The sequence below is a fragment of the Typopeltis vanoorti genome, chromosome 4, assembly GCF_054136105.1.
Source record: "Typopeltis vanoorti isolate ZY-2024b chromosome 4, IOZ_Tvanoo_1.0, whole genome shotgun sequence".
NCBI lineage: Eukaryota > Metazoa > Arthropoda > Arachnida > Uropygi > Thelyphonidae > Typopeltis > Typopeltis vanoorti.
The window spans coordinates 94,408,187-94,426,622 of NC_143552.1; the positions used below are offsets into that span (position 1 = coordinate 94,408,187).

The following is an 18,436-nucleotide window of genomic DNA, read 5'->3' on the forward strand; positions in this document are numbered from 1 at the left end:
ATACGTTATGGGAAGGGTCGCTACCTAGGCTGTTTCAAACTTTATTGAGGTCTTCTCATTGGGAGATAGACCAGAGAAGATAATGAGGATAAATCAATGCAGAAGTCAAATATTTCCCACATGCAAGTTGTAAAATGATGTATTTTTGAAATGCTGTGGATTCTCTTTAAGCCTTTTTTTTTTTGCTTGATCATCATCATCATCAAATTCCTGCTATGTACCCTCACAGGGTGTACAGGTTTTCAATAAATTATAATTTACTTATAACCAAGAAAAAAATGAGGAATGTATTGCTTTAGTATTGATTTAAATTTAGCATCTTCCTGGGAGGAGACCTCAGTAAATGTTGAAACTGGTCTGGGTAGTGACTGCTCTGATAATTCACAGCAATATGTACATCTGAAAGGAAGTTTGCTTTGTATTATCAATACTAAGACAAAAAGTTACCAGCTTTTTTTATACAAGAAGCCTAGTAGTGAAGAAACTTCACACACAAATTTTGTTTGCTTGGGAATAGGATAATTAAAACAAATTAATTTTTTATCTATTATAATTTAAGCTGAAAAAGTACTCAAATTTCTTTTCTTTGTGAATTAGACTAATTTCCTTTCTGTACCATCCTTATAATTAAATCCTCTTACCATCTTCTCAGTCTTTCTCATTTTCTCTACCTGTATTTATATTCTGTTGCAATCTCCTCCAGGATCATGTTGTGTATGGCTTCTCCCTCTGTGTCCTTTCCATTTGTATATTTAGTTGACAGTTTCTTCTGTAATGTTATTTGTTTCCAGTTTATGCCTAATATCTATTTTATTTATTTAGTTAATTATTTTTTAATATTAGTATACTTAACTGTAAACAAATAACATTACAGAGGAAATTGTAATGGTCTCAAACAACTTTATTTCTTCTACTGTCATTCTCATATTTTACCTGTCCATGTTTCACTGACAAATTTGAGAGGTGGTTTGGTGATTACCAGTCTAGATCTTTGAAAGTTTCTCTCCTTCTGCAGATGGCAAAATGGTAATTTAGAATTCCATTTAATCTTAGAGATTTTTGCACTTTATTTTCCAAATCTCTTTTCCTATCAGGACTGGTTGCTTGACTACATTTTCTAGTCTTTAAGTTTTCTTATTTGATCTTTGGGTTTGTCATTCTGTTAAAACATGAACTGTAGTTGTTGCTCCTCATGTTTTAACAGGTCCAGCAGAAACCAAAAAATACTAGATACCAGTTCACTGGAACAACATCCATGGAACAAATACCTATTGAAAAGATAGAGCTGAAACAGACTGTGAGATACTATTTGAATTGAGTCAGTGAGGGAGGGATCATCTGTCAGCCAAATAGCAAAAAAGAATTGAAATATGCAGTATTTCTTTTTTTTTTTTTTTCCCCCCTCTTGTGATTTTTATAGGGACCTATACGCAGGTAGAGAAATGGATACAGATCTCAGACTAAATTTAGTCCTGGAGAAGATGATGTATTAGCAGAACACACAAAATTAGGAGGTTCACAGCTTCATAAGGTTATACTGGATACATTCAGCAGTAGTTTATCCTACAGAAAAAATTCCACTAATGATTATCTTATTATATAAAAAGGGCAGCAGATATGATATTAGTAACTATAGGCTACTTATTGGCTATTACAATTGTATAAAATTTTTATATCTATTAGATATAATCACAGGATTTTTGGATGATGCACAGCCATTTGAACAAGCAGGTTTCAGAGCAAGATTTTCTGCATTAGGTAATATTCACACTATTAACCAAGTAACTAAAAAGTAGATGAATATCTTCTTTCAAATCAAGTCTTGTAGATTTTGAAAAATAAGTCTTTGATTCTTTACATCAGTCAGAAATAATAAATAGCTTGAAACAACATGCCACTCCTAGCAAATTATATCAGATTATTAGAAACTATATATATCAGAATTCAACAGCAAAGTACAACAGGGAAAGGAATTCTATATGGAGAGAGCAGTGAGGCAAGGAAGTTGGATACCACCTACAATTGTTTCTTGCTACAGGTGTTTCAGAATGTCTTGTGGGAAATTATGGAAATAACATCAGTGGAAAAAATCTCAATAATTTATGTTTTGCAGATGACATAACATGGTTCTGTTGAAAATTAAAAGTAGTTCAGGAAATGCTAAATGACCTTGACAGAGAAAGCAGAAACAAAGTTCATAGACTAACATAGCTAAAGCTAAATTGTTGAAATATTCAGATCAAATTGAACTAACATTATCAGATAATTCTGTTGAAATTTTGGGTGACTATTACCTTGGACAATTAGCCAGTTGTAGGAAAAAATATAAAGGATTATACAAGGAAGCAAAGCATTTAGTTATATAAAGATTATCTGTTTTATATGTATGTTAATGAAGAAGACATTTGATATTTTAATATGTGTGCTCTTCCAGTTGACCTACAGCAGAAGTGAGACATGAGCATTGCTCCCCCCCCCTCCCCTCCAAAAAAAAAGAATCACATTGGAGAGAAGAATGCACCATATTACAAATAAATGGAACAGAATTAAATTAAAAATAATTGAATTAGAGAGATTACTGCTGTAGAGATTGTGATACATACTTCAAAGCATGTAAATGGAGATGGGTTGGCAATATTAGTAGATTAACAAATGAAAGATGGATAAAATTAAGCATTGAGTGAATATTATTCTTATTACACCCTCCATGACCATCCTCAAGTCAGCAGACTCATCATGGAAAGTCCTTTCAACTGACAACATTTTTATTATACATACATACATAGTTCATATTTATGAATTTAGGGACACAAAACACATGTGTTGAAATGTGTTTTGTGTCCCTAAATTCATAAATGCTGATCACTTTGTAACCTTAAAAGAAAGATGCATACATAGTTTATTCACAATATGATACAATGTGAAAAGGGAAAAGAGATTTATATTAAAAATTAAATATTGCAAATTATGGTCTTCCAAGTATCTCCATCTTGAACTAACTGATAGATGTCAGATGGAGTTTTGCAGTTCAGCCTACTGATGGTTTCACATATGTATTGCCAAAATTGTTTGCATGGTCTTCCTCTACTGCATTTGCCATCTTCTGGTTTGTACAGGATGAGGGATTCCAAAAAAGGTGAGACTTCAGGATGTCTGAGTTGATGCCCAAGCCATCTGAATTGTAGTTTTTTGACTATATTGACAAGTGGTTCTTGCTTAGTCAGATTTAGCACAGCAGAGTTAGTGATACGGTCCATCCAGGTGTATCCAAGGATCAGTCTGAGATATGTGGTTCCAGAGGAGTTAATTAGATCTGTAGTTTTTTTGGTGCTTATTGTCCAGGTTTGAGAACCATACAGGAAGATGGATCTGGTTGCATGGTATAGTCTTAATTTTATCTTTAATGATATTAATGATGATTTCCAGATGGGGTGGAGTTTGTTATGGAAGACTAGAGCCAGCTGTTTGTTTTCTAATATCATATTCTGTATTACTGATGTACGATCAAGGTATTGAAAGGCGTTTAATTTTTCTAAGGATTTATTGTTGATATGAAGTATAAAGTTTTCACAACCTGAGAATACTTTGTACTTTTGGATGTTGAGCTACTTAGAGGAGCAGAAAAAGTCAACATAGACATCATATGTATATTATACAAGAACATATACAAGAATACAAGATGATGATCAATATGTACAACATCGTCAGCAAAGCTAAGATCAGTTATTTGCATGGTGTGGGTGGATGTTTTAATGTTAAAACCAGATCTTCTGTGTTGATGATCCGGAAGATGTAGTCCAAGCATACTAAAAACAAATAAGGTGCTAGTACATCACCTTGCAGGACTCCTGTTGTCACTGGAAAGGATTCAGATGTTTCTGTTTTAAAGATTACTGTAGCTATCTAATCTTTATAAGGTGCTGAGTTGCTTGTTTGAGTTTTGAGGGTAAACCATAGAAGCTGAGTATTTTAAACATTGCTTCTCTATTAATGGATTCAAAGGCTTTTTTAAAGTCTATAAAGGTTAAAATGAGTGGTAAGTTTTTATCACATGAACCTTCTATGATTCTTCTGATGCAATGTATCTGTTCTACTGTACATTGTTTTTTTTAGAAATCCAGCTTGGTTTTTTTTCTTAAAAGTGGTGTTAAGTAAGGTTCTATTCTATTGAGGATCATCCCATTGCAGATTTTAACTGTGGTTGATAGCAAAGTAATACCTCTGTAGTTATCCATTTGGGTATAGGGACAATAAGGCCTTGTTTCCATTGTTGAGGTGTTATTCCAGTATTTAAAGCTTGATTCATTATGGCAAGGACATTGGAATATGTATTATACCCAGCATTTTTAAAAGCTTCTCCTCTTATTCCATCAATCTCTGGGGACTTTCCTGCTTTGGTTTGATCTATTGCTATTTTTAGTTCTTTTCAGTGAAGTCTTCACAATTTATTGGTAGAGCGGTGGTTAGATGCAAGTCTGCTAGCTGACTTGAATTTTGGGATTATCAACATTCAGTAATTCTTGAAAGAAGTTTCTTATTCTTTCATCAAGTTCGAATTTACTGATAGCTGTCTACCGTTTTTGCCTTGAGTGACAATATTTCCATTTCTTTTTATTTTATGGTGACATATAATTTATCATTTGAAAAGTGTTTCTAGTATCCCCAGTTTTATTATAATTTTCAAGTTTCTCGCAGTATTTATTTATTTGATTTTCTTTGTCTCTGATCATTAGTTCATTGACTTTGTTATTTAAAATGTCTAGTTTATAACTGAGAGGAGACCTCCACATAGCCTTTAAAGGAATGCAGAGAACCGACCAAGGCTTCTGACCTAATGTCCAATCCTCACCTTCTCGTGGTGCACCCTGTTGGGTATCTACCTAGATACTGAACGAACGAGGATGAGCTGGCAATTTGGGATTTAGCCAACCAAATTGTATTCTTATTGGCTTAAACCAATATACAAAATGATGGTACAACATGACAAAATTTCATGCCGGCTGGGGCGTCGCCCGGTTAAGCAAGGCCCCCCCATTGTTTTCGCCAGGGAACCAGGGTGAACAGCAAAAAGTCAGCTACCGGAACAAATCTGAAAGCACACCCCCAACTCAACATCACCAGAGTTCAAGATCGGTACTATCAACATAAGAAGCCTGAATGGCAAAGAAATGGAGCTGGCTGAGGAATTAGATAAGTACCAGATTGACATAATAGGGGTGACTGAAACAAAAAAGACAAAAACTGGTGAGATCTTTCTGAGCAATAAATACAAAATGTTATATTCAGGCATTGACAATCAAGGTAAAAAAAGGGGTAGCCATAGTATTCAACACTAAATACAAGGCTAATCTTCATGAATGCCAGGCAGTCTCAAGTAGAGTGATTTGGGCAAATATCAGAATGGGGAACTGGACAATGAGACTTATTTGTACCTATGGTCCCACAGAAGGCTCTACTAAGATAGAAGTAGAGGAATTTTTTGAGGCTCTAGAGAAAGTTACTGACACAATGAAAAAGGAAAAGTTGGGGGATCTAAATAGCAGAGTAGGAAGTGATTGTCAAACATACAAAAATGTATATCTGACAATTTTTATTTGTGCACATTTTTATGTTGGAACACCATGTTCCAACATAAAAATGTGCACAAATTCACATGGAGAGAAGAGGCAAGGAATAAGAAAAGTCTCATTGACTATGTTATTGTTGATAGTGGTGTTTTCTCCCTGGTGCAGGACATCAGAATGTACAGAGGATTTAAAATTGGAAGTGATCACTATTTAGTCTTGAGCAGGATAAAACTGAATTTCATATTGAAAAGAATAACATGTAAGAAAGTTTTAAAGCGAATAAAAGTTGAGCAACTCTCAGATGTGAACTATAGACTAAAATACACAAAGCTTATTGAAGAAAAAATTGAAGTGTTTGAGAACAGGAACCAAACCTTGGAGATTCAGTGCAAGCCTTGAAGAAATCCCTGATTGATTTAGCCAGAGAGGCATGTGGTGAGGTTGTCTGCAAGGATAGAAAAATCGCAACTACATGGTGGACACAGGAAGTTAAAGAGGCAGTGAAGGAAAAGAAGAAAGCATATCAAAAGTTCCTGGGAAATAAGTCAGCTTGTGCTCTTAGAGAATACAGAGACAAACGCAAGAAAGCTAAACACTGTGTAAAACTAGCTAAACAAAAGTAATGGGAGGACTTTGGCAAGAACATAGAAAATAAATATCAAGAAGGTGGAAATATTTTAGAGGTTGTTGAAGAAGTTTAGAAATGGAGGAAAGAGTACTGTAAAAGGAGTTAGAGATGATAAAGATGACATGAAAATGGGAGAAAAAGATATCCTTGAAGTATGGAGTAACTACTTCGAAAAATTGCTAAATGAAACAAGCAGTGATAGCATAGTGGTAGAAAACACTCAACAAGCATACAGTCAGGAATACATATCCATACTTGAAGTAGAAAAAGCCATCAAAGGCTTGAAATGTGGAAAGGCATCAGGAGTAGATGATATTCGACCAGAAATGCTAAAGTATGTTATAAAAGTCTTACAGTGGCTGCACTGCATAGTTCAGAAGGCCTGGACAGAGGGACGAATTCCTGATGATTGGGGTAGAGCTCTAATAGTACCCATATATAAAAAGGGAAATAAAACGGAATGTGAGAATTACAGAGGTATTTCCATACTGAGTGTGCCGGGCAAGATTTATGCCAGTATACTTGAGAAACGGTTGAGAAGAATTGTGGAAGAAAAGCATGTGAAGAACAAGCTGGATTGATCAGATCTTCACTTTACTACAAATAGTTGAGAAAGCTTGGGAATATAACAAAGATCTGTATTTAAGTTTTGTCGATCTGGAAAAGGCATATGACAAGGTACCAAGAGAGAAGCTATTCAATACTCTGCATGGTGTCAATGGGGCATTATATCAAGCAATACTTAATCTTTATTTGAGTTGTAAGTCAGCAGTTAGAATTTAAGGAAGTACAGGAAGATATACTTTAGAAGTTATACTTCTAAATAAATCTGCTATAAGTTTGCAAGATTCTTTGACTGAATTAAATAACTGTTGTAATAGATATGGTATGAAGGTCAGCAATAAAAAGACAAAGACAATGAAAATAGGTAGAATCATTGAAAATGTCAACTGCGTTGTGAACAGAGAACCTGTGGAACAAGTAAAACATTTCAGTTACTTATGCACCATTTTTAGTGAAGATGGTAAATTAAATATGGAAATAGATAACAGAATCATCAAAGCTGGTAGGAAGTCAATTGAATAAATTCATATGGAATAAGAGAGAAATTAGTTGGAACACTAAATTAGCTGTATACAAAACAGTGTTCAAACCAGTTTTAACTTATGGATCTGATAGCTGGGTCAGAAGTAAAACACTTGATCAAAGAATAGAGATCGCAGATATGAGAGTCCTGAGAAAGATTAGAGGTGTGAACAGATGGCATCAATGGCAACATCATATAAAAAACGAGTATATTAGTAAATAACTTGACATTGTAAGCATCCAGGAATGCATTAGCAGAGCTAATCTCAGGTTGTGTGTTCACTTAAACAGAATGGGCGAGGAAAGATTAGCAAAACAAGTTTTCTCTGCCGGCTTGGCAGGAAAATGGCCCAGAGGATGACCAAGATATACGTGGATTGATACGGTACAAAGTACCTTAGACGATAGAAATATAAGATCTGATAATGTTGGAGTCTTGACAAGTAACAGACTGATTTGGAGGAAAATTGTAGATAGGAAGTTAGTAATGATGTAATTTTTTCATCTAGTACTATCATATCCTGTACACCCCCTTGAGGGTACCTGTCAGGAATTTGATGATTGATGATGATGAGTTTATCTTCATTTCATTCCTGTTTAAGCCGTAGAGTTTCCTTGCTTTATTTCTTTCATCTGTATTTTTCAGTTTCAGGGTTAATCCATTTTTTCGTGTCTTTTTTGTTGCTGTTTCCAAGAATTTTGTTGGATGTTATGTTTATTGCTTCAATGATATCCGTTTACTTTTCATTAACTGGATCTTTAAGAATATTTTCTTCTAATGTGCTGTGGAAAGATGCTGCAATTTGTGGATTATTTAGTTTGTCCCAGTTGTATTGTTTCTTTTTAGCCTGTTATTTTTAGAGGCTTTTAGTTAAAGTTTAATGTGGGCACTGATTATTCTATAACCATATTATATGCTCAATAGTTCCTGATTGATTTGATCCACTTTCCATTGATTAGGATGTGGTCTATTTGGGAATGAGAACCATTTGGATGTTCCCAGGTCCATAGTCTTCTTTTTGGATGGGGAAGTTTGGTTTGGGTGAATTACCATATTATGGCTATTGCAGAAGTTTATGAGAGAATGTCCATTGTTATTTGTGGTTTCACGATAAGTGTATTTACCCACATTTTCAGTAGTATTGGCAATGTCTTTACCAATTTGGGCATTAAAATAGCCACCAATGAGCATGATGTTGTGAACTGGGATGGTCATGACAGAAAGATCTTTATAATAGGTGTCTTTGTCTTCTAGTGGAGCACATTCTGTAGGAGCATATGTGGATATTATTGTCAGTTTTGGGTTGGTACTTATGGTTATGAGGAGAATTCTTTCAGACACTTTTTCAATTGATGTTACTTTTTCTGCTAGTTCCTTCTTGAGCATTATTCCAACCCCTCCAGTACCATCATTGTTTGCTGAATTATAAATAAATCTCCATTTTTTTGTCAGCTGATGATGTTTCATTCACTTCATGATTGTCAGTTCTCCATCTATGTTCTTGTATACATATAGTGTCTATGTTGACTTTTTCTGCTCCTCTAAGTAGCTCAAAATTTTTTCCAGTTTTCTTGAGTGTCCATGCATTATATGTTGAGAAGATGAGATTAGATTTCCATAATTTAATTTGATCATGCTTTCTTGTACCTTTATTCAACCAGAACTTCCTAGAAGGCTTGATCCTTGGTATGCATAGTAACTGTATCAGCAGAGGCACAAGTCTGTGTGGAAGTAGCTGATATTATCTCATTTCCTTTCGTAATCATATAATATCCACATATTGGGTGATTGGCCCTAATATGTTTTACCAGTCGCATTAGCCTACTGGGAATTTACCCATTGTTTCCTGAGGGGGCACCATGAGGAGGTGTGACTTGGATTTTTACACCCCCCCATTTTTATTGTACTGAATATTAAAATTCTTAAAGCTCCATGCATTAACAACATATTCCGGTAATGTGTTCCATTCACTCACAATTCTCCATGTAAAAAATCTACTCCTCATATCCTCTCTTCACCACACTCTTATATAACTTCCAGGGATGACCTCTAGTTTTTCCCCTCTCACCTTCTCCTCTTTTTATAATCTCATCTGGATTAATCCGATAAAATTCTCTCACTAACTTAAATGTCTCTATCATATCACCTCTTTGTCTCCTATCTGCAATACTCTGCAATCCACATTTTTTCAACCTCTCTCCACAGCCAGCAGTCCATAGTCTTGATATTGTCTTAGTCACTCGCCTCTGAACCCTCTCCAATGTCTCCACATCACACTGAAAACCATTCGACCAGATTTGAGCACAATAGTCCAAGTGTGGTCTGACAAGTGCTTTATACAGTGGCACAACATGTTAGAGTACTTATTATCATAGTAGCACTACAATGTGCAGCCTTTGCAACACTAGCAATGTGCTCTCTAAACTTCAGTCTACTCTCAACATCACTCCTAAATCTTTAATCTCAACCACTTCCTGCATTACAGCACCATCAGTTATAGTACACAGCCTTATATTTCTGCACTCCAAAATGCAACACCTTGCACTTATTGATATTAAAACTTCAACCTCACTCCTTCATCCAAGTAAAAAGTCTATTCAAATCTTCCCGAAGGGAATTAACATCAGGAGTGCTACTTATAATTCTCCCAACTTTGCATCATCAATAAACAACTGAAGATACAACTTTCTGGTATCATTCAGAGAGTCAATAACCATTCCCTCTAACCAATATACTATTTATTCCCATCCTCTGCAGCTTGTATACCAACTTATCATGTGGTAATCTATCGAACTATTTTGCAAAGTCTAAGAATATCACTGTATATGATTCTCCCTTATCTAACACACTTATCACCTTATCACAAAATGCAAGTAAATTACTAAAACAAATCCATGCTGACCATCATAAAGAATACTACATCCATTGACCCAATCTTGTATTCTATTCCTAACCAATCACTCCAACACCTTGACTACAACTGCAGTCTGGTAATTGGAAACTTCTGTTCTAGAACCATTCTTGTGGGATTGTATTATTTTGTTGTACATTCCTTAAAAATACATGGTGATATGTTATCCATTCACACAGCTTTATTAACATCTAACCCAATGAACACTTAATACATCTCTGATTCTTTTACATGTAGTCCTCCTAATACTTGTCCCCCTTCTACATGTTACACAGTATCATTTACACCAGTATGATATATGCTGATAAAGTGGCCATTCAATAATTCCACTATATCCTTTGCAATGGTCGCTCTGCTATCATCCATGACTATCTTCCAGTGCCAACCTACCAGAATTATTTATTCTCTTGTGTGCCATATAACAGAAGAATTCCCTTTAATTAACCTTGATCTGACCAGCCAATGTCCTCTCACACTGCGCTTTTTTCTTCTTTCCATACTTGTCACCTTCATAGCCTGCAGTTTATACCCTTCATGGATCTGATTGCCACCAACTTTCTTGTATCTCCTCCTCCTCCACCATAACTTTTTTTTTTCTTTTCCAATACAATTTATTTGACTTTGCTGTTCATCCATTTCACTCCTACTCTATTTACTCACCTAACCCTTGGAATGCAGTTATACATTGGTTGCAGATACTGCCTTAAGAATTTCCATGCACTCAACATCTTTTCTGTACAGCTCATATTCATATCAATGCTAGTTGACTACAGAGCTTACCACTTTATAATTCCACATGTATCCTTTTTTGGTAATAACCTTTTCTTATTTTACCACTTCCCAAACAAGTACCTTGGCATTACTTTCACCAACTGCTGGCAGTGTTAATACCTCATTAAGAACTACAGCTTGTAAAATTATCACAAGAGAAGGAAAGGTGTCAAAGAATAAGATGAGGGGGGGATGATCTACATAGATTTATCATGTGATGATGGACATTGGCTAAAGACAGAAAAAGCCGGAAAGTTGGGGTGTGGTGGGGTGGAAGCCTATAACCAGCAGTAGATGGAAAGAGGCTGAAAGCAGTTGATCAGTGGATGGAAAATAGTGCCTTGAGTGGAAAAGAATGCTTAGTGTTTTGTAGGCTGAAGAAGCTGTTGATGCATTGTTTATTCCAGGAAGGCTTATAGGTAAATGTCAGTCCAAGGAGAAATTTGATTATGTCTGGTGATTTGTATTTTACTGTGGGCAAGGGTAGGTGAGCTGAGATTTCTATTGTGAGAAAAAAGGCAAGACTGCATTTTGGTAGAAATTAAGGTAACCAGATTTTTCTTCTCTGAAGTGTCAAGAGTAATAACATGTTTCTTGAAACTTTTCCATTGTGCATGTTTCCAGAGACAGTGATATAGGAGGGTTGTTCGATAAGTCTCTGAAAAAATGAAGAAAACATAATTTTTTGGGGATAAGCATTTTTTATTTTTCAACATAGTCTTCTTTGAGGTCTATACACTTTGTCCAAAGATGCTCAAGTTTTTTGATCCTGTCCATATAGTATGATTTATTCTACTCTTCAAAATAGGCAGTTGTTTTGGCAGTCACCTGATTGTTTGATGAAAATATCTTTTCTGCCAGCCATTTTTTCATGTTTGGAAACAGATAGTAGTCTGAGTGAGCCAAATCTGGAGGGGGGGGGATGCAAAAGGACTTCGTTGCAAAAATCAAACAATTTTGGGGTCACAACATGTTGACTCTCTTGATCCAGTGTGAGCAAATGCGGCACCCATCTTGCGGATAGTTTTCTCATATGTAAATATTCATGTAAAATATTATGTATGCGGTCATTTGAGATGTCCACAGCCTTGGCAATTTCATGCACCTTCACTCTTCTATCATCCATCACCATATCATGGATTTTTTCAATAATTTCTGGATTAGTGACCTCAACAGGGCATCCAGAACGTTCAGTGTCACTTGTGCTTATATTGCCACTTTGAAAGTTACTAAACCTCTTATAAACCATTCTAATTGAAGGTGCAGACTCACCAACTCGCCATAATGTTTATCAAATTTAGCATTGGTTTCCCAAGTCGTTTTGCCTTTCAAAAAGTAATGTTTAATCACTCCATGAAATTCTTTCTCATTCATTTTTCACAAATCACGGTACTTGATCGATTCAAATGAACACCAAACACAGAGTAATAGATCTATCTGAATGAAACTTAGTGTGTGTGATCCTCCAACAGTTGCCAGCAACCAAAAATAACCTCAATACATACTGGTGGTACCATCTCTTAGACTTTGCACGGACTTATCGAACAGCCCTCGTAGGCTAAGAGATTTGCTGTGGATCTAAATTGCTGAAATCCATACTGGTGGTCATTCATTAACTGCTGGGTAGAACCGATTTTTGATCATCTCTGTTAATTTGGAGAGGATGGAGGCGATGGTGATTGGTCACTAGTTTGAAAGCAGGATTTTATTTCACTTTCTTGGAATAGATTGGATATATGCCAGTCAATTATAAAATATTTTAATAGAGATATGACAGGCAGTTCTGAAGCACAACTTTTGAGTACAATTAGAAATATGCCATTGAAACCAGATTTTTTAGTGTCTAAAGTTATTTAAAATCCTTCTGATGTCTTTCCAGAAAGCCACAGGAGTCATAGGGTATTCTGTTTCTAGTATGATAGGAGGTGAAATGAAGGGTATAATTTTTTTTTTTCTGTAAAAGACTCCATATACACATGCTCTATCACTTTTCTGTAAAAGACTCCATATACACATGCTCTATCACTTTTCTACCCCACCTTTTCTTGCCTTTTGTCATTCACCATTCTGCTTTCCCATTTCTTACTTTTTGCATACTTCTGACCCATCATGCTTTTGAAATACTTCCAGCATGCTCACTCATCAATCTTGCTTTCCTTCTACAAATCTTTTTCACCTTGCATAAAGAACACACACACACATACTCGCTCTTCCCCCCCCTTCCCTCTGACAAAATCTTTAATGTTAAATTCTAATGTTCTTATACATGTCTGCCATATTGAACAATATGCAATACTACATAAACAGCTTTTCTTCTCTGTAAATACTAAACAAACATACTCCATCAAAGATTTGTAAAAACAAGCTATTAGAAATTAATATATTAATTATTAAAAAAAATCTTTGAGATTTGTGATTTTTTTTTATTATTATTCAACAAACAGTATTTCACACACACTTGTTTTCTTAAAATAAGAAAACAAAACAAAAAAAAAAATAAGAAGGGTAAAATAAGAATGACATAATTTCTTGCTAGATATGTATTACATGAATGATTGCTAGTGTGGGCATCCCACAATATGATTCTGCAGATTTCATGGGGATTTTTATATTCACACAGCCTTTTTTTTTTCTTTGTATTATATTGTATTATATTCTTATTTTTTATTATATTACATAATAATCATATTATAAAAACATAGAAAAACATTTTGAATACAACATAAAATGCACATAGCATTTGTAGACTACCAGAAAGCCTTTGACAGAGTCTTAAGGAACAAACTGTGGACCATGCTCAAGAATCTAAACATTCCAAATCAGTTGCTTGCTGCAATAAAATGCATGTATCAGAACAACCAAATAGCTGTAAGAATCAATATAAAATTTACAGAATGAAATCAATAAACAGAGAGTTCTGTCAAGAATACCCAGTGTCACCACTCTTATTTAATATTCTTTAATATGCAAAGAGGAATTATACTTAATACCTCTTTGCAGATGACCAGATAATCATAGCAAGAAGTGAAGATGAACTCCAAAGATTAGTATACTCCTTAAACATAATTGCTAAAAAGATTTTTATTCTTTCAACAGACAGAACAAAAATCATGGCTTTTAAATGACCATTTCTAGTCAGGAGTAAAATTATGATTGAAAATAAAATTTTAGAACAAATTAATTGCTTCAAATACCTTGGATGTATTGTATCTTATACAAAAGAAGCTGACACTGACATTAAAATTTCAAATTTTCTAAAGATAATAGAAATGAACAATGATATTTTTAAACCTAACCAAGTTCAAAAGCATACAAGAATCAGAGTTTATAAAGTTTTGGCAAGACCTTCTCTACTATACAGAAGTGAATTATGGACCATAAAAACTGCAGAAAAAAAAAAGAATTGAAACTGAAAAAATGAAATCCCTGCAAAGGACAGCACGGTATACTCTCTAGAACAAAAGAAGCAGCACAGAAATACGTAAAGAACTGAGCATTTTGGTTTATGAATACCGAAAGAAGTGGATTGAATTAAAGACTACCTAAAAAAAACTCCGATACCACCAAGAAGTGAGGGACGATCAAGAAAAAGATGGAAAGAGACTGGAATAGGCAACTAGGTCCAAATCCCTAAAAGGATGATGATGATCATATTATATACATTAATAAAATTATGCTGCTTCAATTAGGTACATAATTTTATTTTCATAGTGCTTAAAAGTTTGGTACTGTTAAATAAATAGCAGCCATAAACAGTTAAATTAAATATCATGTTTATTAAGAAATAGTATTAGCAACTTAAAGTTAAATTTGTTTTACTCTGAGAAAGCTATTTCTTTTTGCAGTTCGTCATATAAAAAAAGATGAGAGGAATTATTATGAAGAATTGTTGCGATATAGTAGAGATCACCTTATGCTCTATCCTTACCATTTGTCTGATTTCATTGTTACTGGAATGAGAATCACACCATTCCAGTATTATATTTCCATTATGCAGGTAAGTGCATAAATGTTTGAAAGTTATGTTTTTACACTATTTCATGTAATTCATTGTGGTTCTTGGCATTGCAACATGAATTTTTTTTCAATAATTTTACACTTGAATTTGTCTATAGGTATTTCTCTAGACATCTTAAACATCCCAAACATGAATATTTGAAATATTTAAGATTTTTTATGTATTCTCCTTGGTTGTCATATACCAGAGTTGACCTGTCTGAGTGGTTACTATCATAGATTTGGATGTGGGATATCATCATCAAATTCCTGACATGTACCCTCAATGGGTGTACAGGATATTATGATAATACTACATGAAGAAATTACATCATTACTAACTTCCTATCGACAATTTTCCTCCAAATAAATCTGTCATCTCTCAAGATTCCAACATTATCAGATCTTATATTTCTGTCTTCTGAGGCACATTTTACTGTATCAATCCACCTATATCTTGATCTTCCTCTTGGTCTTTTTCCTGCCAACTTTGCAGATAACAATTGTTTTGCTAGTTGTTGGAAGATTCTCCATTTGGTTATATTATAAATTAAAGTTACCAAGAAATTATATACTTGGTTTAATCCTTTATCCAAATGTAAGCAAACAAATGTTTTGCCTGAAGTATTTTCAAGACTGAGATTTCAAGACAAACTCGTATATAGATCTTTCCTCTCCCATTACGTTTAAGTGACCATACCACCTGAGATTAGCTCTGCTAACACATTCCTGGATGCTAACAATGTCAAGTTCTTTCCTAATATCCTTGTTTTTAATATGATATTTGCCAGTGATGCTATCTGTTGATACTCTTAATCTTTCTCAGGACTCTCATATCTGTGGTCTCTAGACTTTGGTCAAGTGTTTTATTTCTAACCCAACTTGCAGATCCATAAGCTAAAATTGGTTTGAACACTGTCTTGTATATAGCTAATTTAGTGTTTTGACTAATTTCTCTCTTATTCATATAAATTTATTCAGTTGACTTTCTATCATACCCACTTTTGTTTATTCTGTTGTCTATTTCCATATTTAATTTCCTGTCTTCACTGAAAATTGTGACTAAGTATCTGAAATGTTTTACTTGTTCTATAGATTCTCCATTCACGATGCATTTGATATTTTCATTGCTTCTGCCTATTTTCATTGTCCTGTCTTGTTATTTCTGATTTTCATACCAAATTTATTACAACAGTTATTCAATTTAGTCAGGAAATCTTGCAGATTTGTACTAGATTTATTTAAAAGTATAACATCATCTGCATAAATTAAAGAGCTGAGATTAACATCTCCAATTTGGATATCAGGTTTAATATCAAACCATCTTACTGTACTTCCTTCAGTTCTAACTGTTGACTAAGTATTGCTTGATATAATGCCCTATTTTGAATAGCTTTTCTCTTGGCAAATTGCCATATGCCTTTTGCAGGTCTACAAAACTTAAATACAGATCTTTGTTATATTCCCATGATTTCTCAATTATTTGTCATAAAGTGAAAATCTGATCATGACAGACTCTATTTGGCCTGAATCCAGCTTGTTCTTCACCAAGCTTCCCTTCCACAATCCTTTCAACTGTTTCTCAAGTATACTTTCATAAATCTTACCAGGAACACTCAGCAGGGAAATACCTCTGTAATTATCACATTCAATTTTATTTCTATTTTTGTTTATTGGTATTATGCGAGCTCTACTCCAATCATCTGGAATTCGTCCCTCTGTCCATGACTTCCGAACTATGCAGTGCAGCCACTGTAAGACTTTTATACCTCCATACTTGAGCATTTCTTATCAAATATCATTTGTTCCTGCTGAATTTCCACATTTCAGGCTTTTGATGGCTTTTTCTACTTCAAGTATGGATGTGTATTCCTGATTGCATACCTGTTGAATATTTTTTTATCACTGTGCTGTCACTGTTTCATTTAGCAATTTTTCAAAATAATTACTCCATACATCAAGGATGTCTTTTTCTCCAGTTTTCATGTCACCTTTATCCTCTCTAATTCCTTTTACAGCACTCTTTCCTCCATTTCTGAGCTTTTTCAACATCATTCAGAATATTTTTACACTTTACTGATATCTATTTTCTATGTTCTTGCTAAAGTCTTCCCATTACTTTTGTTTAGCTAGTTTTACAGGACCCAAACTTAAACATACTTTTGTATTCTCTATCCACAGTGTCATAAAATATAAACTGAAAGATAATCACAAACACTGCTGCATACATGCTGCATTTATATATTGTTTTTGTCTTTTGTTTTGTTTGTTTGTGTTTTTGATTTTTTTGCCACTAATTTTCAAATGTTTTTAATTTAAATCTTTGTAAATAGAAGAAACATAAAATAAGGCTCTTCAGTAATCTGTGTCCATAGAGAGAAAGCTGGCAACCCATTTGCAGAGAACTATATGATAAAAGCTTACTTAATTGGCTTTTGTGCCTAATCTGATCAAATTCTTTAGAGATATGAGGAGCAGCTACTTGAGATTCCCCAAACTTTTCCATGGCATTTGTTCAAAGGTAGGTAACATAAATAAGATCTCCTGTTAATTGACAGTGGAAGAATCCATACTAGTTATCATTCATTAGTTCAGAGAATTTCAACGTACTCTAAGCTGAGTGTTAATGGTTTTTCTCTGTTACTTTAGAAAGAATTAGGAGAAGTGAAATTGAATGATAATTAGAGGACAGATTTGTTGTCCTTAGGAATGGACGAATATGAATAAATTTTCAGATTGAAGGATAGACACCATTGAAATGGGAGAGAATAGGAAAGGATGACCCAGAACAAGAAATGTCTTCAGGACCAGGAGACACTTGGTATCTGGTTCAGACAAGATTCTTCTGATCTCTTTCTGATGAAAAAATCAAAAGGGCATTGAATATTGTATATTTGGAATGGTAATTTATCAAGATCTATGCAAGAAATACAGGAAAGTAAGAAGCCGGAGACTGGCTTTTTCTGTTAGTAATGATATAACTGGAATTCAATTGCGAAAGAGGTGGAAACATGGTCAGACAAAAGTTATGGCTAGTAGCTTTGGCAAGAGATTAGAAAGCATGACTGCCATTTAGACATGATGCAAGGTACTTCCATAGGTGCTCCTGTACTGAACTGGTCCCTCTTCGTTACTCCATTTTCCTAAAGGTAAAAAATATGTCAGCATCTATACATTGGATTAGCTGTAGACAATTTGTTTCTCTGCATGAGACCATCATTCAGCTGATTGAAGACCCATGCCTGAAAAAAATTCTATCTATCTAACTATCTATATATTTATTTATTTATTTATTTATTCTAGAGCAGAGGAAAGATTATTTAACATTTAGCTCACCCATAGTAATAAAATGTATAATAAATTTACAACCTTGCATGGATGGAATTTACATAAAACAATCTGTCAAATCACCCAAATCAGCTTCTTCTCATATGTCATTCCATCTATTTTTATTTTGCCTTTCAACCCTCCTTACC

At 34.3% G+C, this 18,436-nt stretch overlaps 1 protein-coding gene across 1 annotated transcript in view; it reads left to right on the forward strand.

Annotated features, from left to right (window-relative positions):
• LOC150107504 (protein FAM91A1) overlaps positions 1 to 18,436 on the forward strand; it is a 228,540-nt gene that overhangs the window by 15,259 nt on the left and 194,845 nt on the right. Inside the window, exon 3 of the mRNA XM_090391353.1 lies at positions 14,810 to 14,961. Coding sequence (XP_090247479.1) covers positions 14,810 to 14,961 — 152 coding nt within the window. The remainder of the gene's footprint in view (positions 1 to 14,809; positions 14,962 to 18,436) is intronic.